At 43.7% G+C, this 24,224-nt stretch overlaps 1 protein-coding gene, 1 non-coding gene and 1 pseudogene across 4 annotated transcripts in view; 1 reads left to right on the top strand and 2 right to left on the bottom strand.

Moving 5' to 3' along the window:
- WNK1 (WNK lysine deficient protein kinase 1) overlaps positions 1–24,224 on the bottom strand; it is a 137,927-nt gene that overhangs the window by 74,044 nt on the left and 39,659 nt on the right. For all 3 annotated transcript variants that reach the window (XM_054718764.1, XM_008153340.3, XM_008153341.3), the window contains exon 2: positions 20,253–20,425. In XM_054718764.1, coding sequence (XP_054574739.1) covers positions 20,253–20,425 — 173 coding nt within the window. The remainder of the gene's footprint in view (positions 1–20,252; positions 20,426–24,224) is intronic.
- On the bottom strand, positions 17,302–17,408 carry LOC114227009 (U6 spliceosomal RNA). Its single transcript, XR_003613096.1, has one exon. It is a non-coding gene; the product is annotated as a U6 spliceosomal RNA (small nuclear RNA).
- On the top strand, positions 19,093–19,504 carry LOC114226990 (60S ribosomal protein L36a-like; annotated as a pseudogene).

Here is a 24,224-nt window from a genome sequence, read left to right on the forward strand (position 1 = left end):
CCCACACCCATGTGTGGTGCTTAAAACCTTTGCTGCAAAGTTCTTCCCCAAGGAGCAAGTGTTCCCAGCCCCACACCCATAGCTCCAGAGCCTGAAAGAGAAGTCTGCATAACTCCTGGCTGTAAAGACCCACAGGGATTGTGGCTGAGTAAGATGGAGGGCTGCTGGAGTCTCAGGTGTTCCTCTTAAAGAACCTGCTCACAGACTAAGACTCACTCACTCTAACCTGCAGTACTGGGGCAGCAGCTTGAAAGATGCCAGAGACATAGGGGAGGAACTAAATTGACCAGCTTCATGATGAGGGCTGGAGGGGCAGCTTCCTCCCAGACAGAAGTGCTGGCAGAAGCCACTGTTCCTTTGCTGAGCCCTTCCCTTGCATGCACAGATGAGAATCATATCTGAGTCTCCATTAACCTGGCTAACATTGTTCTACCATCCCCATTCCCAGAGGACCCACCCCACCCAACTTGTAGGCCCAGCCAAAGTCACTTCTAGTGGCTTTTCCATACCAAGAGCTCATGCTGTGGATAAAAAAATCTCAGAAGTTCACAAACCCCAAATAAGCAGCATCTGGCCCCTGTGTGCACCAAACCTCTTGTTAGGCAGCACCAACTTAGAAACTAGTGGCAGCAAGCCTCAATTCACAGCTTAGCCTCTCCCAGGCACCTCCAAGCCCAGAAAAAGCAGCAACCATCTGCAGATCATTTTGTAGCTTCTGTTAGGTCAGGTGGCCCACGCAGGGCATAGGCTGCAGCTGACCTTGGCCTACACCTCCCAAGAGGCCCCGGAACAAAGAAACTGAGTAGCCAGCTTCAGACACCACCACCCAACCACCTCCACAAATGACACTCCAAAGGCAGAATCAGCAGGCACCAGAGCCCAGTTAAAGCAAAAGCAAACCCTGCTCCACAGGGTTAACCCCCACACAACAACAACCCCTCTCCATTAATCATGGCCAGTCCTCACAACCAATCAGCCTGAGGGTCAATCCCTTTCACTGAAATACCAACAGCAATCAAGTCTCAACTACAACAGGAAGGCACACATAACCTACACAAAGGGATACATCTAGAGCACCAGACTCAGATAATAGGGAGATTGTGCAACTGGATATCACAGGATCCATACTACATAAGGCCACACTGTGGCAGTTATATCTAATATGTAGAAAAAAATACAGGAAGGCAGCCAAAATGAGACAAAGACACATTTCCCAAATGAAAGAACAGAACAAAACTCCAGAAAAGTAATAAACAAAATAGAGACAAGCAATCTACCAGATGCAGAGTTCAAATCACTGGCTATAAGGCTGCTCAATGATTTCAATTAAAAAAAAAATAGGGGCCCAGATGGCCTGGCTCAATGGTTGAGCATTGACCTATGAACCAGAGGATCACAGTTGGATTCCTGGTCATGGCACATGCCTGGGTTGTAGGATCGATCCCCAGTGGGGGGTGTGCAGAAGGCAGCCAATCAATAATTCTCTCTCATCATTGATGTTTCTATCTCTTCCTCCTTCTCTCTTCCTCTTTGAAATCAATTATATATATATATATGAAAAAAACAACAACAACAGGAAACACAAAAATGGACATAGAAAACATAAAAAAGAACCAGTCAGAAATGAAGACTATAATAACTGAAATGAAGACTACATTAAAGGGCTGTCCATTGTGGCTCAGTGGCTGAGAGTCTACCTATGAACCAGGAAGTCACAGTTCAATTTCAGTTCAGGGCACATGCCCCAGTTGAGGGATCAATCTCCAGTAGGGAGTGTGCAGGAGGCAGCAGATCAATGATCCTCTCTCATCACTGATGTTTCTATCTCTCCCTCTAATGTTCCTCTCTGAAATCAATCTCTATATATATAAAACCCCAATATACAAATAGACCGAACAGCGGAACAACCAAATAACCGGTCGCTATGATGTTTGCTGACCACCAGGGGGCGCATGTGGAACATGGCAGGCGTTGGCCGCAGTAGGGTGGTGGAGCAGGTGAGCGGGGGTACCAGACCAAGGCGGGGTGCCGGTCGCTGTCATTGGGGCAAGCCTCTGGTGGTTACTGAAAATTCTTTGCTTCCGCGCGCCACGGTCCCACCCGGCGCTTGCACCTGCTGCCAGAACCCAGCGTCGGCCCTGATCACTTGGCACCTTCAGCAGATGTGAGTGGCGGCTGCCAGCCCCGATCACCCCTCAAGGGTTCTCCACCTCCCTCTGCTCCTGAGGGGCGATCGGGGCCGGCAGCCACCTCTCACACCCGCAGCGAGCGCCAGAGCTGCCGCTCGCCCCGCTGCCGGTGCCCCACACCGGTCCCGCTCACTCGGCGCCGTCAGCAGGTGCAAGTGGTGGCTACCAGTGTCGATTGCCCACGAGGGCTTCTCAGCCTACCTCTGCTCCTAAGGGGTGATCAAGGTAGCAGCCGCCGCTCACACCCGCTGCAGGCGCTGGCCCCAATCGCTCCGCGCCATCAACAGGTGCAACTGAGCTGGTGCTGTCAGAGCGTGGGAGCGGTGGCGGTGGAGGAGGAGGCAGGGCTGTGGCAGGGAGGGCTCTGGGTGAGGCAGGACGTGGAGGAAGGGGCCAAGCAGGGCTGTGGAGAATGGTCCGAGACCCGCCCCTGTGCCCACTGCAGCCTCGCTGCCCACAGTTCCTTTCAAGGTGCACGAATTCATGCACCTCGCCCCTAGTAAAAATATATTTTAAAATATACATTAGAGGGACTCAATTGTAGATTAGATGAAGCAGAAGATCGCACCAGCAATTTGGAACATAAGGCAGCAAAAACCACATCATCAGAAAGGCAAAAAAAAAAAATGAGAATAGTTTAAGCAGCCTCTGGGACATCAAGCCTACCAACAATGGCATCATAGGGGTACCAGAAGGAGAAGAGAAAACAAGGAATTGAAAACCTATTTGAAGAAATAATGACTGAAAACTTTCCTGACCTGGCAAATGAAAGAAACATGCTATATATTTCACATACATGTGAAATCTGAAAAACAAAATAAACAACAAAAAAATAAACCCATAGATATACAGACCATTGTTGTTTTTATTTATTTTTATTGATTTCACAGAAGGGAGAGGGATAGGAATATCAATGATGAGAGAGAATCATTAATCTGCTGCCTCCTGCACACCCCCTACTGTGGATGGAGCATGCAACCTGGGCACATATTCTGACCAGGAATTGAACCATGACCTCCTGGTTCATAGGTCGATGCTCAACCACTGAACCACAACTGCTGAGCTCTATAGAGAATATTTTGATGGTCGTCTGATGAGGCAGGACTTAGGGGGATGGGTGAAAAAGGGATTAAGAAGTACAAATTGTACTTTACAAAATATTCATGGGGGTATAAAGTATAGCATAAGGAATATAGTCAATCATATAATAACTCTGTAGGTACCAGGTGGGTACTAGATTTATAGAAGTGATCACTTAGTAAGATAAATATCTAATCACTATATTGTACACGTAAGACTAATATAATATTGTATGTCAACTGTAATTAAAAAATAAAAAATTATCTACACTAATAAAAGAGAAAGATGCAAATTGACAGTACCTCTGCTACGCCCACCAGCCAATCAGGGGTGAGTATGCAAATTAACCACAAAGATGGCAGGTTAATTTGCATACCCAGGCATCCAGCGGCCTGGGTCCTGAGAACATCCTCGGGACCCAAGCTGTTCCAAGCCTATAAGACCTCACGTAGGCCCTGAGCTGCCAGGGTCCCAGAACGCCCCTGGCCACTCCTAGCCTACCAGCCTTGGCGCAGATCAGCCAGGGGTGGGGCGTCAGGGGCTTGAGCAGGGCCTGAGCAGAGGGGGCCCTGCCCAAGCTGTGGCATAGGCTTGATTGGAGCCGGAGGGCCCTGCCCAAGCCAAGACAGAGGCTTGATGGGAGCCGGGGGGCCCTGCCCAAGTATGGCGGAGGCTTGATCAGAGCTGGAGGGCCCTGCCCAAGCCATGGCGGAGGCTTGAGCAGGGCCTGAGCGGAGCCAGGGGGCCCTGCCCAAGCCATGGCAGAGGCTTGAGCAGAGCTGGGGGGCCCTGCCCAAGCCGCAGCTGAGGCTTGAGCAAAGCGGGGAGGGGGCACCTTGCCCAAACCGCAGCGGAGGCTTGAGCTGGCAAGGGGGCGGGGGTGCCAGCCTCGGCTTGCCAGCAGTCCTGCCTCTTCACGTGAGCTGCAGAGGAAACACCTTTTTCTGACTGCTCATTGGCTAAGCTCCCTGTTCGCCACTGGTAATGTTCTTGGTAACTTGGGTATTAAGAATCCAAAAAGGTGACCTAGGGTTTTTCCACCACACTCCTGGAGGGAAAAAACAAAGGTCCACTGCTGGAGGGCTAAGAAATGTCATATCCTGCCCTAGAGTGTTTGGCTCAGTGGATAATGCCTCGTACTGCCTATCGCAGGGTCTGGGTTCGATTCTGATCAAGGGCATGTACCTAGGTTGCAGGCTCCTCCCTGGCTGGGGCCCACGTCAGGGCTCTTGCAGGAGGCAACCAATCAAAGTGTCCCTCTCACACTGATGTTTCTCTGTCTTTCCCTCTCTCACATTCTCTAAAAATCAATGGAAACATATACTCAGGTGAGGAGAAAAAGAAAAACAAAGAGAAAGAAAGAAATGTCATATCCTATGAAAGACACATCTTGAAAATGCCTAAAGAAAGTTGTCATTTTTTCATGGTGAAGGGACTGGAGTCTGTGTTGATGAAAACACCTTGGGGGCTGCGGTGGCTGGCAGTGACTACAGCATGGGGTGATGGTCTGGCGCCTTCCCCTGATCAGCTCGGTTGCCTCCCTCTGTCAGTAGGACATCCCCCGAGGGCTCCCAGTCTGTGAGAGGGGGCAGGCTGGGCTGAGGGGACCACCACCCCCAGTGCACGAATTTCGTGCACCGGGCCCCTAGTTTATAATAATAAAAGCGTAATATGCTAATTAGACTGGCCATCCTTCTGGACGTCCTTCTGGACGAAGCTGGGGCTGTGAGGGAAGCCTGGGTCCTGGGTGCCTGCAGGTGGCCAGAGGGAAGTCCAGGTCCCGGGTGCCTGTTGGTGGCCAGAGGGAAGCCCAGGTACCAGGTGCTAGAGGGAAGCCGGTGTCAGCAGCCGGGAGAAGGAAGGCCTACTTTTGCACGAATTTCGTGCATCAGGCCTCTACTTTAAAAATAAATAAATATCAAAACAGTCACCTCTGAAGTGTGAGGGAAAGGCTGCCAGGGAAGAGGCATAAGGGCATTTAATGAGATACTGGAAATGTTCTCATAGCTTAATAAAGTTCTGATTGAGTAAATTACTTTGGCAAAACTCATTCAGCCCCAGCCGGTATGCTCAATGGTTAGAGCATCAGCCTGCACACTCGAAGGGTCTTAGGTTCGATTCCAGGTCAAGGGTGTGTACCTGAGTTAGAGGTTTGATTCCTGGCTCCAGTCAGGACACATGTGAGAAGCAAACCATCAATGTGTTTCACATCAATGTCTTCCTCTCTTTCTCTCCCCCTCCCTTTCACTCTCTCTAAAAACCAATGGAAAGCCGAAACCGGTTTGGCTCTGTGGATAGAGCGTTGGTCTATGGACTGAGGGGTCCCAGGTTCAATTCCGGTCAAGGGCATGTACATTGGTTGCAGGCACATCCCCGGTGGGGGGTGTGCAGGAGGCAGCTGGTTGATGTTTCTAGCTCTTTATCCCTCTCCCTTCCTCTCTGTAAAAAATCAATAAAATATATTTTAAAAAAAACACACAAAAAAAAACAATGGAAAGAAATATCCTCGGGTGAGGATTAAAAAAACAAAAAACAAAACAAAACCTCCTCCAATGGATGATACAATGATAATTTACACTTTTCACTGTATGTAAATTTTACAATAAAGAAAAACAAAACATACAGATATTGGAACTTTAATGAAATGGGTACTGAAATGTATACAAGTGAAGCATACTAATGTCTGTAACTTATTTTGTGATGAATAAAATTAAAATAGATTGGTAGGGGAATGATTAGATGAACATGTTAAAGCAAATGCTATAAAAGTTAATTTGAGAAACCGGACAGTGATCATGTGTGTATTCATTATATAATTCTTTCAACTTTTCTGTGCAATTGAAAAATTGTATAACAACATGTTGGGGAAAGTTGACACTGGTTTGTATCTCTTTCACATCTATAAAATAATAAAGCATATAAAATATAGATTATTGCAAAATTTTATCTTATAACTGTAGGAAATCGGCCTCTGTGATCCATCTCTAGCATAGTCAACTTTTAATGAAAATGGTTACTGAATTTCCCCAGGGAAAACAGAATGTAGGGAGGCGGGAAGAGGATATAAGAACAAAGAACTTGAGCCAGCATCATGGTGGAAACCTCCTAGGCGCCATGACAGGGGTAGGTGGAGGCAACTAGAAAAGGCCTCAGCCCAATTTTTTTAAATGGCCCAATGGGAGACTATAAGACCTAGGTGACGTATGAGGAAACAGGTGAACCCATAGTACTCAGCCAATGAGGAACTGGAAAAGGGACTGAATAAATAGGCTTTGATAGCTACTCCATGTGTGCCTGTAAAACCGAAGGGACACCCGCTCTCGAGAACATATTAAAAGTCTCATTTTTGCCATACTTCTGTCTCCGAGTCCATTATTTGAATTCAGACAGGCGAGCATTTCTCACATAACTCTAAAATTGGTAGAATCAACTGGAATTTTCCATGTAAATAATTTCATAATCTGCAAACATGGGTAGTCATATTTCTTTCTTTCTAATTTCATGCCTTTTACTAATTTTCCACTGCTTTTATGCTTCATTGCAATACATGGGTCCTCTAGAACAACACTGAATGTAAACTGGCATCCTTGCTTTGTTCCAAGTCTCTGTGGTAGAAGGTTAAGTATGACAGTTAGATATGACTTTAGCTATAAGTTTTTCCATGGATGCTCTTTTCTTGTGATGAAAAGTTTATAGATCTCTCTTAGCAACTTTCAAATACACAATACAGTATTATTATTATTATTATTATTATTATTATTAACTACGAGAGGCCTGGTGGGGTCCCTCAGCCTGGCCTGTGCCCTTTCACAATCCAGGACCCCTCAGGGGATATAGTAGTTCGCGAAGCGGGAGGCAGCCAGGGAGGAGCCCAAGCCTGGGCGTGGGCGCCGCTCCCACTCATCCCGGCCCTGCTGCGCCTGCCACAGCTTGGTAGCACTGCCACGGGGAGGCGGGAGAGGTTCACACCACCGCAGCTGTGAGCCGTGAGGCCAGCATGTGGAGCACATCTGTCAGCAGAGCGGCACTCCCACTGTGAGAGTGTACTGACCACCAGGGGGCAGCTCCTGCGTTGAGTGTCTTCCCCCTGGTGGTCAGTGCATGTCATAGTGACCAGTCAGATGGTTGACCGGACCAGTCGCTTACAGTTTTATACACTGACTGGCCAGATTATTATGACCACCTGACTTTTGTAGGCAAATTAGCCGTATTCTGCATCGCATGGGATATGGAAGCCGAAGGCCTGTTTGAACATCTTTGCTGTCTGCAGTTACCAAGATAAAACATCTCCAATTCGCACAGGAACACAGGATTGGACAGTCGAGCATTGGAAAAAAGTCATGTCCCCTGGGGGTCAGTGTGCGTCATAGCAAACAGTCGTTCTGTCATTTGGTTGAGTTGCATATTAGGGTTTTATTATACAGGACTAGAGGCCCAGTGCACGAAATTCATGCATGGGTGTGTGTGTGTGTGTGTGTGTGTGTGTGTCCCTCAGCCCAGCCTGCACTCTCTCCAATCTGGGACCCCTTTAGGGATGTTCGACTGCCCGTTTAGGCAGTCGGACATCCCTCTCACAATCCAGGACTGCTGGCTCCCAACTGCTTGCCTGCCTGATTGCCCCTAACCACTTCTGCCTGCAAGCCTGATATCACACCTAACCACTCCCCTGCCAGCTTGATCGACACCAAACTGCTCCCGTGCCAGCCCAATTGCCCCCAACAGCCCTCCCCTGCCGGCCTGGTCACCCCCAACTGCCCTCCCCTGCAGGCCTGATCACCCACAACTGCCCTCCCCTGCTGGCCCCGTCACCCCTAACTGCCCTCCCCTGCCGGCCTGGTCGCCCTCCACTGCCCTCCCCTGCTGGCCCGGTCACCCCTAACTGCCCTCCCCTACAGGCTTGGTCACCCCCAACTGCCCTCTCCTGCAGGCCTGGTCGCCCCCAATTGCCCTCCCCTGCTGGCCTGGTCACCCCTAACTGCCCTCCCTTGCCAGTCTGGTCCCCTCCAACTGCCTTCCCCTGCTGGCCTTGTTGCCCTCAACTACCTGGCCCTGCAGGCCTGGTCACCCCTAACTGCCCTCTCCTGCTGGCCCCGTCACCCCTAACTGCCCTCCCTTGCCAGCATGGTCACCCCTAACTGCCCTCCCCTGCCGGCCTGGTCACCCTCCACTGCCCTCCCCTGCTGGCCTGATCGCCCACAACTGCCCTCCCCTGCCAGCCATTTTATGTCCACATGGGAGCAGCCATCTTGTGTGTTGGAGTGATGGTCAATTTTCATATTACCTCTTTATTATATAGAATACTTTTATTGATTTCAGAGAGGAAGGAAAAGGGAGAGATAGAAACATCAATGATGAGAGAGAATCATTGATTGGCTGCCTCCTGCATGACTCCCACTGGGGATTGAGCCCACAACCCAGGCACGTGCCCTGACCAGGAATTGAACCATGATCTCCTGGTTCATAGGTTGATGCTCAACCACTGAGCCAAGCTGGCTGGGCAAGATTTATTTATTTTATAACTGAAAGTTTGTATCTTTCTACCAGTGTCACTCATCTCCACCCCTTACCCCACACTCCCCACACCCCAGCAACCAACAATCTGTTCTCTGTAAGTATGATTTTGTTGTTGTTGGTTTGGACTTCCTTGTTTGTTTGGCTTGGCTGTTTTCTAGATTCCACACATAAGTGAGATCATAACTATATTTGTCTTTCTCTGTTTCACTTAGCATAATGCCAACAAGATCCATACATGTTGTTGAAAGCAAATGGCAAGATTTACTTATTTTTATAGATGAACTAGAGGCCTGGTGCACGAAATTTGTGCACTCAGGGAGGGGGTCCCCTCAGCCCGGCCTGCATCCTTTCGCAGTCCGGGACGCCTTGCTCCTTACTACTCGGCTCACTGCTCCTTAGCGCTGCCAGAGGCAGCAGAGGCTCCTGTCACCACTGCTGCACTTGCCAGCCCTGAGCCCAGGTTCTGGCTGAGCGGCGCTCCCCCTGGTGGAGTGCACTGACCACCAGGGCATCTGCCCCCCTGGTGGTCAGTGTGCATCATAGCGACCAGTCGTTCCGCCGTTTGTTTGCTTTGCCATATTAGCCTTTAATTATATAGGACTAGACGCCCGATGCACGAAGATTCGTGCAGAATGGGCCTTCCTTCCCTGGCTGCCGGCACAGCCTTTGCTCCGGCCTGGAGCTGCCTTTGTGCCTTCCCACGCTGCCCAGAGGCCTGGAGCGGCTGGGGCGGTGCGGAATGCCTGCGTCGTCGCCATGGTGACGATGCAAGTGTCCCGCCCCCGGCCGCTGGGCATATGTGTATGCAAATTAACCACCATCTTTGTTTGGTTAATTTGCATATTCACTCCTGATTGGCTGGTGGGTGTCGCGAAGGTACGTCAATTTGCATCTTTCTCTTTTATTAGTGTAGATAGTATTTATCCATTCACTGGACACTTAGGTTGCTTTCATGTGTTGGCAACGATAAATAATGATACAATGAACATGGGGGTAACATGTCTTTTAAAGTTACTGCTTTCATTTCATTTTGATAAATACTGGAAGTAGAATTGCTGGATCATATGGTGATTGTAATTTTTGGAGGAACTTCCATACTGTATTCCATAGTGGCTATACCAACATACATTCCCAAAAACAGTGCACAAGGGCTCTCTTTTCTTCACATTGTTGCCAAAATTTGTTTATTTCTTGTCTTTTTTATAATAGCCATTGTAACAGGTGTGAGGTGGTATTTCATTATGGTTTTCATTTGTGTTTCCATAATAACTAGTGGCATGGAACATCATTTCATGTACTACTTGTTGACCATTTGTATATCTTCTTTAGAGAAATGTCTATTTAAGTCCTTTGCCCATTTTTGAATCAAGTTGTTTGTTTTTTTATGTTATTAAGTTTAGAGAGTTCTCTATATATTCTATATAATAATCCCTTTTGAGTTATATGATTTGCAAATACTTTCTTCCATTCTCTGATTTGCTTTTTACTCTGTTGATAACATATTTTTATAAACAAAAAGTTTATAATTTTCAGGAATTGCACTTTTAAACACACTGGATTTTAAAGCATTTGATCTGGCACACATTTCAGGCAATGCTAAGAACCAAAGTCACCTCCACTTTTGGTAGATAATATTAAGTTTATTTTTACTGATGAGGATAGTGACCCCAAGGTTACACAGCTAATTTCAAGAGAAGATAAGTGAACTCTTAAGCTTATGCTACTGCTATTGCTTGACTGGCTACTCTATCTCTAATCTGTTATGTATTTATTACCATTAGTCCTTGTCACATAGTAGGTGCTCAACTGTTTTCTGAATAATTCAAAGCACTGTATCACTGCTAGGTCATAATCCATTCTGTAGTTTCCTACCATCCTTACATTAAATTAGAGGCTAATCTTTTGCTCTGCATTCAAAACTCTCTACATTTTATCTTTAACATACATAGCTACTGGAGCCTTTTTTTGTCATTATTCATCTTTATAAACTTTCTGTTTTTAACCAAAAGAGTTAACCTTTTATTCTCTTTTTATACAATTCTCATAGCATCTTTTAAAAAAATATATTTTATAGATTTTAGAGAGGAAGGGAGAGGGAGAGAGATAGATAGAAACATCAATGATGAGAGAGAATCCTTGATTGCCTGCCTCCTGCACACCCCCTACTGGGGACCGAGCCTGCAATCTGGGCATGTGCCTTTGGCCAGAATCGAACCTGGGACCCCTCAGTCTGCAGGATGACGCTCTATCCATTGAGCCAAACCAGCTAGGGTAGCATCTTTTTTTTTTACAGAAGAGCTATCTATACTTTAAAGCCTAATTTTAATCCTATTACTTTGACAAAGACATTCAAGATTACCTTATCCAGCAGGAAGTGATATTAATAAAAGAGTAAGATGCAAATTGACTGTACCTTTGCGACACGCACCAGCCTATCAGGAGTGAGTATGCAAATTAACCCAACAAAGATGGTGGGTTAATTTGCATATGCAGGCACCAATCGGCTGGGGCTGGGACGCTTGCGTCGCCATGGCGACGACGCAGGCGTTTCGCACCGCCCCAGTCGCTCTGGGCCTCTGGGTAACGTGGGACGGCGGAAAGGCGGCTCCGGCCAGAGCAAAGGCGGTGCCGGCAGCCAGGGGAAGGAAGGCCCATTCTTGCACGAATCTTCATGCATCGGGCCTCTAGTTATAATAAAAATTACAGTAACTATTATTCAGCCATAAAAATAGAATGAAATCTTGCCATTTGTGACAATATGAATCAGACAACATTACACTAAGTGAAATAAGTGAGAGAGAGAAAGAAACAAACAAAAAAAAAAAACAAGCTCATAGATAGAAAGAACAAATTGGTGATTGCCCAAGGCACAGGTGGTAGTGGGCAAAAAGGATGAAATCAGTAAAGGTATGAACTTCCAGTTATAAAATAAAGAAGTCATGGGGATTTCATATACAATATAGTTAATAATGCTATAATGTTTATTTGAAAGTTGCTAAGAGTGATATTAAAAGTCTTCATCGTAAGAAAAAAATTGTCTTATGTATGGTGACATGTTAACTGGACTTACTGTGGTGATCATTTTACAATATATACAAATTGTGAACAATTGTATTTTACACCTGAAACTAATATAATGTTGTATATCAACTATGCCTCATTAAAAAATATTTAAAATAATTAAAAATTTTATTATTACTAGTTTATATAAAAATAGGAACATTATTAAAACCACCATAACCAAATAAGAAATGTGACAATCAGGCATCAGCAGTTCAGAAAAGACATAATAATTAATTGATAGATAGATAAATGATCTTCATGATACATTTTTGAGTTCTTAATTACAGTTCGCTCATGCCGAATCGCACTGAAGAAAAGCCTAATAGTTGAAAACTTACAGCCTCATAACCATAGCTCCTAACCAGCTTTTAAGTGCTGAAATAGTTCATATAAACTGATAACCAACTATGGTTAAATGTGGGATAAGTAATTATGGCACTTATCCCACAGAATTGGAAGACTAAATGCTAAGAACAATGGTTGCCAAATATTTGAGTAGGAAATTTTATTATTATTTTATTTTCTAATCCTCACCCAGGGATATGGTTTACTGCAGAGAGAGAAAGAGAGTCAGTCAGTTGTCTTCCAAAAGTGCCCCAACTAGAGATCTAACCTGCAACCTTCTGGTGTCTGGAATGATGCTCCAACCAACTGAGCCACCTGGCCAGGGCAAGTATAGGGTATTTTAGTTCAACAAAAAGAGAATATCAACAAAGAGACAGAAATTATAAAAAAAAAAAAAAAAAAAAAAAAAATTCTGGAGCTAAAACACAGTAAGTGAAATGAAAAATTCACTGAATTCAACAGCAAATTTGAGCAAGCAAAAGATAGAAGCTGCAAACCCAAAGTCAGACAATTGAAATTATCCAGTCTGATGAGCAGAAAGAAAAAAAGAATAAAGAAAAAAATCCACAGAGCTTTAGAGACCTGTGAGATACCAAGTGGATCAACATACACAAAATGCGAGTCCCAAATAAGAGAAAAGGAAGAGAATGAATATTTTATAAAATAATGGCCACGAACTTTCCAAATTTGATAAAAGACATGAATTTACACAACCAGGAAGCTCAACAAAATCCAAGAGATCCACATGAGACATACTGCATTCAAACTGCTAAAAGTCAAAGACACAGAGAGAATCTTGAAATCACCAAGAGAAGCAAGATATACTGTGTAGGAAGAAGAATGGGGAGTAACAGCTTAATGGGCACCAGGTGCTCTTTTGATGGTGATGAAATGTTCAGGAACTTAGTAGATGTGGTGGCCAGAAAACAATGCAAATGTACTAAATGCCACTGAATTGTACACTTAAAAAGGTTGATTTTATGTTAGTAAGTTCACCTCAATTTAAAAAAAACTAACTTTATTTGCATCACTTGAACAAAATTTTCTAATCTATATATTCCCATCTTATTTTTCAGGCATGGGTATTTGTTTTGATTTAAGTATTTATATATGTGGAACCAAGATAGAAACTCAGAGAGTCTAAAATGCATGTAGAACTACATCCAATCCCTTTCACCCCATTTGCCTTTCCAAAAACTACTAATGTTCCTCATTGTTCTGTATTCTTACATGTAGGAATATAGATTTGCTTTAAATCTATTTGCTTTGGACTATATACACACTGTCAATCTGAGCCATCCTGTTCTTAAATATTGTCTTTCCTAATTTTTTTTATTGTTTTCATTCTAGAGTAAAATTAAACCTAATTCTCACTCTATTTCTCATCTTTTCTCATATCTTCCACCTTTTTCTGATTTCTGATTTCTTAATATTTACTTTTCTTTTTGCAAACTTCAAGATTTATTTTCTATGTGATATATATATGTGTGTGTGTGTGTATATATATATATATATATATATATGTACGTAAATATATGAATGTATATACATCTATCTACACTAATAAGAGTAAGATGCAAATTGACCGTACCTTTGCGACACCCACCAGCCAATCAGGAGTATGCAAATCAACCCAACAAAGATGGCGGGTTAATTTGCATATACAGATGCTGAGCGGCTGGGGGTGGGGCGGGACACTTTCATCGTCACCATGGTGACGACACAGGTGTTCCGCACCGCCCCAGCCGCTCTGGGCCTCTAGGCAGCGTGGGAAGGCGGAAAGGCGGCTCTGGCCGGAGCGAAGGCGGTGCCGGCAGCCAGGGGAAGGAAGGCTCATTCTTGCATGAATCTTCATGCATCGGGCCTCTAGTCCTATCTAATAAAAAAGTAATATGCAAATTAACCATCACCCCGCTACACCCACCAGCCACGCCCACCAGCCAATCAGGAGCAAATATGCAAATAAACCCAACCAAGATGGCTACAGCCACAGAGAGCAGGAGGGAGGCTTGGGTTTCCCCGGCAATGGAGGAAGCCAAGCTTTCCGCTTGCCTTTGGCAGCCTAGGCCTCCACTCAAGGCTACAAAGTTTCAATGACAGAAGATACATAAATCCAAACAGAAATGGCAGCAGCCACGGAGCTGGAAGAGCAGGAGGCTAGGGTTGCCCCCGGCAACAGAGGAAGCCAAGCTTTCCGCACACCCTGGCCAGCCCAGGCCTCCGCTTAAGGCTACAAAGTTTCAATGATAGAAGATACATAAATCCCAACAGAAATGGCTGCCGCCACGGAGCAAGCAGAAGGCTTGGCTCCGCTCCAGGCTACAAAGTTTCAATTGTAGAAGATAAATAAACCCCAGATACCAGGGCCTCCGCTTGGGTCGCCAGGGGGCATGGCCGGCCTGTAAACCACCACAGGTCCCTTGCCCAGGCCTCCCCACGCCCCAAGGGAACCCCCACCCTGATCTGAGACATCCTTCAGGGCAAACCAGCCAGCCCCCACCCGTGCACCAGGCCTCTATCCTATCTAATAAAAGATTAATATGCAGATTGGCCATCACTCCAACACACAAGATGGCTGCCCCCATGTGGACACAAGATGGCCACCACAAGATGGCCAGCAGGGGAGGGATGTTGGGAGGGACCAGGCCTGCAAGGGAGGGCAGTTGGGGGTGATCAAGCCTGGAGGGGAGGGCAGTTAGGGGTGACCAAGCCGGCAGAGGAGGGAAGTTGGGGGCGACCAGGCCTGCAGGGAAGGGCATTTGGGAGGGACCCAGGTCTGCAGGGGAGAGCAGTTGGGGGGGGACCAGGCCTGCAGGGGAGGGCAGTTAGGGGTGACCAGGACTGCAGTGGAGGGCAGTTAGGGGCAAACAGGCTGGCAGGGGAGCAGTTAGGCATCAATCAGGCTGGCAGGGGAATGGTTAGGGGGTGATCAGGCTGGCAGGCAGAAGCGGTTAGGGCAATCAGGAAGGCAGGCAGGCGAGCAGTTGGGAGCCAGCAGTCCTGGACTGTGAGAGGGATGTCCGAATGCCCGTTTAAGCCCGATCCCACTGGGATCGGGCCTAAACGGGCATTCGGACATCCCTCGAGGAGTCCCAGATTGGAGAGGGTGCAGGCTGGGGTGAGGGACACACAACCCTGTGCATGAATTTCGTGCACCGGGCCTCTAGTCCTATATAATAATAGACAAATATGCAAATTGACCATACCTCCGACACACCCACCAGCCACGCCTACCATCCAATCAGACCGAGTATGCAAATTAACCCAAACCAAGATGGCTACAGCCACAGAGAGCAAGGTTTCCCAGGTAACAGAGGAAGCCAAGCTTTCTGCCAGCCGTTGCAGGCCTAAGCCTCCACTCAAGCTACAAAGTTTCAATTATAGAAGGTAAACAAATTCAAACAAATGGCGGCAGAATGGAGCTTGAGAGAGCAGGCCAGGGTTGCTGCCGGCAACAGGGGAAGCAAAGCTTTCCGCACACCCTGGCCGTGCCACCTGCTTAAGGCAACAAAGTTTCAATTATAACCCCAACACAAATGGCTGCCAGAGCCCAGGCTTGGCTCCGCTCCAGGCTACAAAGTTTCAATTGTAGAAGGAAAATAAATTCCAGATACCAGGGCCTCCGCTTGGGTTGCCAGGGGCGTGGCCGGCCTGCAAACCACCACAGGCCCCTCGCTCAGGCTGCCCCACACCCCAAGGGAACCCCCACCTGATCCAGGATGCCCTTCAGGACAAACCAGCTGGCCCCCACCCCTGTACCAGGCCTCTATCCTATCTAATAAAAGAGTAATATGCAGATTGATCATCACTGCAACACACAATATAGCTGCCCCCATGTGGTCAAAGATCCTGCCCCCATGTGGACACAAAATGGCCACCACAAGATGGCCAGCAGGAGAGGGCAGTTGGGAGGCACCCGGCCTGCAAGGGAGGGCAGTTGGAGGTGATCAACCCTGCAGGAGAGGGCAGTTAGGGGTGACCAGGTCGGCAGAGGAGGGAAGTTGGGGGAAAACAGGCTGGCAGCAGAGTGGTTAGGGGGTGATAGGCTGGCAGGCAGAAGCGGTTAGGGGCAATCAGGAAGGGAGGCAGGCAAGCAGTTGGGAGCCAGCAGTCCTGGATTGTGAGAGGGATGTCCGACTGCCCGTGTTAAGGGCTGCTGGGATCCTGCCGATCGGGCAGTCGGACATCCCTCAAGGGTCCCAGATTGGATAGGGTGCAGGCTGGGCTGAGGGACAACCCCTGTCCGTGCACGAATTTCGTGCACCAGGCCTCTAGTCTATATAATAAAAGCCTAAGCGACCGTTATGGCACTATGACGCGCACTGACCACCAGGGGCCAGACGCACCGCAGCAGTGGTGGTTGGTGGCAGGAGCTTCTCTCACCTCTGCGGCAGCACTAAGGAGCAATGAACCGAGCAGTAAGGAGAGAGTAGGCAGGCAGTAAGGAGCAAGGGATCCTGGATTGTGAGAGGGATCCCGGACTGCAAGAGGGCGCAGGCTGGGCTGAGGGCCCTGCCCAGTGCACGAATTTCATGCACCGGGCCTCTAGTATATATAAAAGCCTAAGCAACTGTTCGTACGGTAGCTATGACGCACACTGACCACCAGGGGGCAGATGCTCAACGCAGGAGCGGAAACCACAGGCATAGAAACATGGAACAGACTGATGAATCTCAGAGGGAAGGGGAGAGGGGGGAGGGTGGGAAGAGATTAACCAAAGATCTTATATGCATACTAGAGGCCTTGTGCACGGATTCGTGCACCAGTGGGGTCCCTCGGCCTGGCTTGCAGGTATCAGTCTTAATCCATGCACCAGGCCTCTGACATCCCCCAAGGGGTCCTGGATTGCAAGAGGGCACAGGCCAGGCCGAGGGACTCCACCGGTGCACAGATCCGTACACCGGGCCTCTAATATATGTAAAATATTATTGAAAGTATTACATATGTCCCCTTTTTTTCCCTATTGACACCTTCTAGCCCGCCCCTATGCCCCACCCCAGGCCTTTACCACATTATTATTGTCTGTGTCCGTGGGTTATGCATATATGCATACAAGTTCTTTGGTTGATCTCTTCCTACCCACCCATCCACTCTGGCCTTCCCGCTGAGAAAAAATATAGAACACTTCACAAATTTGTGTGTCATCCTTGCACAGAGGTCATGCTAATCTTCTCTGTATCGTTCCAATTTTAATATATGTGCTGCCGAAGAAAGAATGTGCTTCATATTTATTCTTTCTATTCAATCTAGTCTGCTGTTGAACCTAACCCTTAGTTTTAATTTTAATGATTTATTCTTATTTCTAGTTCTGTGCATTTTTTCTAATTATACCTTAACTGTTTTTGACAAAGTTATATTTCTTCATTATGGTTTCTATTCCTTCTTTTTATCATTTTATATGATTGTATATACTTTATATACCTACATATATCTTTATTCAAATCTCTTAATAATTACACATTTACTTTATAATCACCTTCAGAGTTGTCTATAGTATCTTTAATTCCTGTGGTACTATTTTCCAGTTGTATCTGATCATCTTTACTGGCTAGTAATTATGAAGTCACCTTCACTAGAGACTGTTTTGTCCATGGATACTATGACCAAGTATGACAATGTCCTGGGAGTTGTCATTGGATTTTGAAACAATTATGAAGTTTACTCCTAGTCTTAGGATTCCTGCACCAAGTCGGTAGTACAAATTTATGTTATATATTATATATTATGTAGGCTGAGATTTCTGTTTTTCATAGGAACATTCCTCCCATCCAAAGTCCTGGGCAGATGGGCAAAATTCCTTATAATTTTCACTCACTGGGATGCAGAGTTCTCTCTTAAATGGGTAATTCAGTCTTCTGACAGAAGCTAAGTTCAGTTCTCCTTTCTACTGAGTTCTAAGGCTCGTAGTCCTAGCTTGGACATTAAAATTCTAGTACCCAATTCTCAAACCGCATAAGTGGTATGAAATTCCCATAGAATGCCAGTGCATCAGCTCCTGTTTTGGCCTTGAGTTACTTCTCCTTTGCTTTTTATTTGGAAATTATCCTTTTTTTTTTCCTCTCTGAAGCTTGGATGCATATTGAAAGAGCTTTAATGATATTCTACACTTTAGTTTGTTGGTATTGAGGGAGGCTATCCAAAAAGGACTTAGCCCACTATGTTACCCAAAGCCCCTTATTACAGTTTTTAGAACAAGTAAACTATTGTAGGGTGTACCTGATACACTACTGACAATCCACTAAGTATACAAATCAGTGAAAAGAATCTCAAGATGCAGATATACACAAAACTACTATCACACAAGTCTCCTTAATTCATTCAACTACTTAACAAGTTATAGGCATAGTGCTAGGGACCACAGTGTAGTAGAAGAAACAGACATATGTATACCAAGAAGCCTGGATGACTAGGATAAGGGTGTTGCCATAAATATTACAGAGGATGAGTAGAAAACAGAATTGGCGGTGGGGGGAAATTTTGTTGGCTTTTCAACCTGTTAGTCTTAAGTATCCAAGAGCACATGCAAGTGACTACCATCTAGGAGATACAAGACTTATGCTTCTAAGATCTTGGATTAATAAGCTCAGTAGTATTAACTAAAGAAAGTAATAAATAATCAATATACACTAGAGAGACAATTTTTTAAAATCCAATTCCTCCACAGTAAAAAATTTACACCACATAATTTATACTAATTTCCTCTCTGAGTACAAATAGATACTCAGTACAAAAAAGAGACCTGAGATTCCAGAGGCATAATCCAACTCTTACCTTAAAACTCTTTATAATAGGCAACAAGAAATTTCTGCATTTGACCTATCTGTATTCCTGAAAGAAATAATAGGTCTAGGGGAGTGTGGTGTGCGCGTTTCCCGGTGAGCTAAGTTTCCATCGTACAGACAGCTCTACTGCCAAGATGGTCAATGTGCCTAAAACCTGAAGGACGTTCTATAAGAAGTGTGGGAAGCACCAGCCTCACAAAGTGACCCAGTATAAGAAGGGGAAGGATTCCCTGTATGCCCAGGGGAAGAGGCGCTACGATAGGAAGCAGAGTGGCTATGGTGGGCAGACAAAGCCGATTTTCCGAAAGAAAGCTAAAACCATAAAGAAGATTGTGCTGAGGCTTGAATGTGTAGAGCCTAACTGTAGATCCAAGAGGATGCTGGCCATCAAGAGATGCAAGCATTTTGAACTGGGCGGAGATAAGAAGAGAAAGGGCCAAGTGATCCAGTTCTAAGCTTTTGTTTTTGAGAGGAAAATGTTAAAGCTGTAGAAAAATTACCTGTGTGAAAATAAATGCAGTGATATTCTTACTCAAAAAGAAATAATAGGTCTAGGTGTTTTGGCTTTTCAATTTCTGATGCTATGGGAAATGAAATTATGTAGTGATAATGTTCACAATACAGTGTTCACTTGATACAATAGTTGCATAGGTGCAACAAAAACTGCCTAATACTGCTTGATAAAATAATGAGTAAAGCTTCTCAGCAAATTTCAACTTCATTTTGACCACTAGAGGGCTCCCTTATCATCATTTGATTTCTAATACCTTAGCCACTCAAATTTTAGAAACACCAAGTACAATGACTTAAAATAACTGGGTTTATTCTGCAATAACATCTCTTTTTTTAAAAAAAAAAATATATAGTTTTATTGATTTTAGAGAGGAAGAGAGAAGGAGAGAGAGACAGAAGCATCAATGATGAGAGAGAATCACCGATTGGCCGCATCCTGCACACCCCACACTGGGGACTGAGCCCGCAACCCTGGCATGTGCCCTGACCGGGAATCGAACCATGACCTCCCGGTTCATAGGTCAACACTCAACCACCGAGCCACGCCGGCTGAGCAATAACATCTCATTTTAAAACTTACCAATAAATAATTATCAAATCACTTTATACACCAGAGGACTTTGTGGACAGAAAAATGTGCTAATGTACTAACAGTTGAAGGGACAGTTCCTTCCTAAGGCAACAAAAGTAGGACTGATAAGGCCTAAAATAAGGAAACTCAAGTTTTCTCATAGCTCTTGGTCAGCTTTTATATTGATGGACTTACGTTTTAAGTGTTCCAGATGTCATAAGTTCTGTCACCAAAACAATGCACTTCTTTCCTTTTACTGTGGATTCCCAGGAATCATAGAATCGAACAATATTGGGATGCTGAAGACCCTTTAACATTTCAGCCTCTTCTTTAAATCTCTGTCTCTCAGACTTGGTTAACTTTCGATCCTACAATCAAAAATGAAAACAGAATGTGGTTTAAAATAATAAAACACCAAATTACAGTTAAATTTAGATGGTAAACATGTACTAAATTATAATGATCAACAGTGTTAAAATAGAAACACTACAAGTTTACTAATAACAATTTCAACAGTCTATCATATGAATGTGGAAACAGGCTAAAGTTTGTTTAAGAAAACTTTGGATTATAAAGTCATGCTTAAGATTATTTTAGTATCAGTACTATTAAATATGCCTCAGATACAATCTCATTTTGTGAGTTAACTTACCACTTCTAAAATAAGCCATCTATTGCTAGAGATGTGCAATTTAGTAACAGGAAACAAGTATGGGTTTTAGAGGAAGAAAAGGTCTAAATATAAATTCTAGTTCTGTCTTTGCTTTGGTTAGAATTCCCTTTATGAATATATACCTTCAACTCACAGGACTGTTGTAAGAATTAAATAATTTACTAGGTATGCTTTTATCACATGTTTAAAGCACCTGGCACTTCACAGATTAGTTCCTACCTGAGATAAACTGGGGAAAAGCAATTAATTTGTTGTTTTCCCTTAACAAGGTTCTATATACACAAACTCTGAATTGTCCTGCAAATTTAAATTGAAACTATCTCACATTAATATTCTATCAAAACAAGTAATACATATATTTTAACAAAATATTCCAGGTATACAATAAAGTAATGTGTCCATCATACAGTCAAATAATTAAACATCACAAACATAATTTAAAGCCCTCTGTGCAATTAGGTTGCCCTTCCCATCACAATTCCTTACCCTTGAATAACCACTACCCTGAATTTGAACATACCATTCCTATATGGGTTTTTACACTTTATTTTTTTTAAATATATTTTTATTGATTTCAGAGAGGAAGGGAGAGGGAGAGGGAGAAACATCAATGATGAGAGAGAATCATTGATCAGCTGCCTCCTGCATGCCCTTTACTGGGGGCTGAGCTCAAAACCCACGTATATGCCCTTGACTGGAATTGAACCCATGACCCTTCAGTCCGTAGGCTGACGCTCTATCCACTGAGCCAAACTGGCTAGGGCTGGGTTTCTACACTTTATATGAAATGTTAAAATTTCATAAAATGATGGTATACAGTATGTATTTTTTGGATGTTTGCTTCTTTTTCACTCAATATTGAGATAATCTTTGATGGCATACAGGAAGATATGACAAGATATATCTACCGTATTATTATAACTGGGCTCCACTCATTATCACTGCTTTACAGTTATCCTTTGTCTGAATATACAGGATGGGGCAAAAGTAAGTTTACAGTTGTTCATATGAAAAATAATACATTAATAAATAATAATACAAGAATAAACTGTTTTGTGTACTCACAACTGTAAACCTACTTTTGCCACATCCTGTATTACAATTTATAAAATCTCCTATTAATGAATCTTTAAGTTGTTCCCCATTTTTGTTACTACTGTACTGTAATAATAGGGTTGCAATGTTAATCTTGGACATACATTTAAGTGTACCAATAGGACACGTGTTCTTTTTTATTTTTTAATTGATTTTAGAGAGAGAGGAAGGGAGAGAAAGAGAAAGAAGAAGAGAAACATTGATTTGTTGTTCCACTTATTTATACATTCACTGGTTGACTCTTTTATATGCTCTGACCAGGGACTGAACCTGCAATCTTAGCATATCAGGATGACACTCTAACCAACTGAACTACCTGGCCAAGGCAGAACACTCATTCTTAAACTTAGGGTCCACAAAACCCTTTAAGGAAGTTTTGTGAATATGTGTGAAAACAAATATTTTTCATTTGCCATGAATTGAAATTTAATATCTCCTTGAATTATTAATGTGTACTCCTAATAGCACAATAGTAACTGTGATTTTGTCACCAACAGACCTAGATTATTTTCATATCACCTAACAGTAGGTGCAGATTATCTCAAAATAGCATTTACACAAATCATTATTTTGAAATTATGACAGCTATTAGACTTTCAGTAGGTTTTATTATGCACTAATAATGCATAATATATCACAAATTTAAAATTTTGATAACTATTCAATATTAGTTTCCATTATAATCCAATGTATTTCTATATAAACTTAAAACATTATTCTAGCTTTCACCAGCCTTCAAAAAAAAGATATGAGGCACAAAAAAATATAAGAGCAATTATTAGAAAACATGACTAATAGTAGAATTGTTGGGTCATAGGGGATAGGCAGCTTTTTTTCCATAGGGATCAACAAATTGCTTTTCAAAGTGAAGTGACTATACAATTTACTTCCCTAAAAGCATAGTCACCAACAATTAGCATTATGAGACATCAACTTTTGTCAATTTGATGAGTGTAAAATCACATCTTGTTGCTTAATTTACATTTTTAGAATAAATAAGCATTCAAAGCTTTTTGTGTCTTTGTGAACTACTCAATCATATAATTTGTTTCTTTATCTTATTTGTAAGAGTTCTTAATATATTCTGGATACTAATTCTTTGTTGATTTTATGATTTACAAATACATTTTCTCAATTGTAGCTTGTACCCTACCCTCACCTTCAGTTGTAGCCCTACAAATGGGGTTTTGAATAAGCCATGATAACGGACAGCTCAATTTGCAAAGATCCCCGCCAACTTCCACACCCCCTGCCTGCTTCATAAATAGGCAGGTTTGCCCAGCCTCCTCCTCAGAATTTCTTCTCCCTGGGTCCTGTTCCATCTCCAAATTATCACTGCATGATTGGTGTCTCTCAAAGTTCCGTAAACAACCCCTTTCACAGTCCTTTATCACTTTATTCTCACTCCCAACTGGAAGCTGTGACCATCTAAGAAGTCACATACCTCATCCACTAAGATTCATGGCAGCATAGCTATTTCATCCTGGATTATCCTTCTAAAACATTCCTTTCCTGGAGGATAGACAGCCTTAACAAGGCAAAGTATCTGAGACATGATGACTGAGGAAGATGATACTTATCACTTAGTTTTTAATCGCAATGCATTTTCACTCCTTGAAGCTCTATTTGGGTCTTTATCAAATCAATCATTCACTACTCCTTCCAACACCATCTTGATTTTTGTTGTTTTAGTTAGTTTTTAATCTTTTTCCTGATAACATAACTTACTTTACAGACTCAATTCACTGCCACTTTTATCTGAGCTACTGGGGATCTAATTTTGCTATTGTTTTGGCTGCTGATATTCACTTCTGTTGTTTTTTTGCTTTATGTGGTTATTTCAAATTGTGATGTTTGTTGGAATATCCTCAGTTGTGAATGTATCCCACAATCTCTAGTCTGTTTTTCATTTCATTTCATTTTCCTCTTCAAAGAACAACTTTATTGGATCTCAATTTTAATAACTGCTTTGCCTTGAGATTTCATCTATCCTCAGATAGATAGTAAAACTATGCCCCTTAGTTAACAGATTGGCAACTGTCCCAGAAAAGTCCTAGGATCAATTCACACTTTTCCTGCTCTGGTTTTACGTTTCTTCTTAGTTTTCAGGCCTTGGAGATTACCCTTACATTGTAACAAACACAGCTATGCATTGAAGATAATAGGTTTTTGTTGTTCTTTTCATCAAAATTTTCAAAATATCTCATGTTTTACAGTAGGAAATTTTCAGCTTGTTTGCTTGTCCCTCTACTGACAATAGGGCTTCTCAATATGTTTTTTAAAAAATCTTATTCACCATATATTCTCTTAAAAATATATTTTTTTATTGATTTCAGAGAGGAAGGGAGAGGGAGAGAAAGAAACATCAATGATGTGAGAGAATCATTGATCGGCTGCCT

The sequence above is a fragment of the Eptesicus fuscus genome, chromosome 7, assembly GCF_027574615.1.
Source record: "Eptesicus fuscus isolate TK198812 chromosome 7, DD_ASM_mEF_20220401, whole genome shotgun sequence".
NCBI lineage: Eukaryota > Metazoa > Chordata > Mammalia > Chiroptera > Vespertilionidae > Eptesicus > Eptesicus fuscus.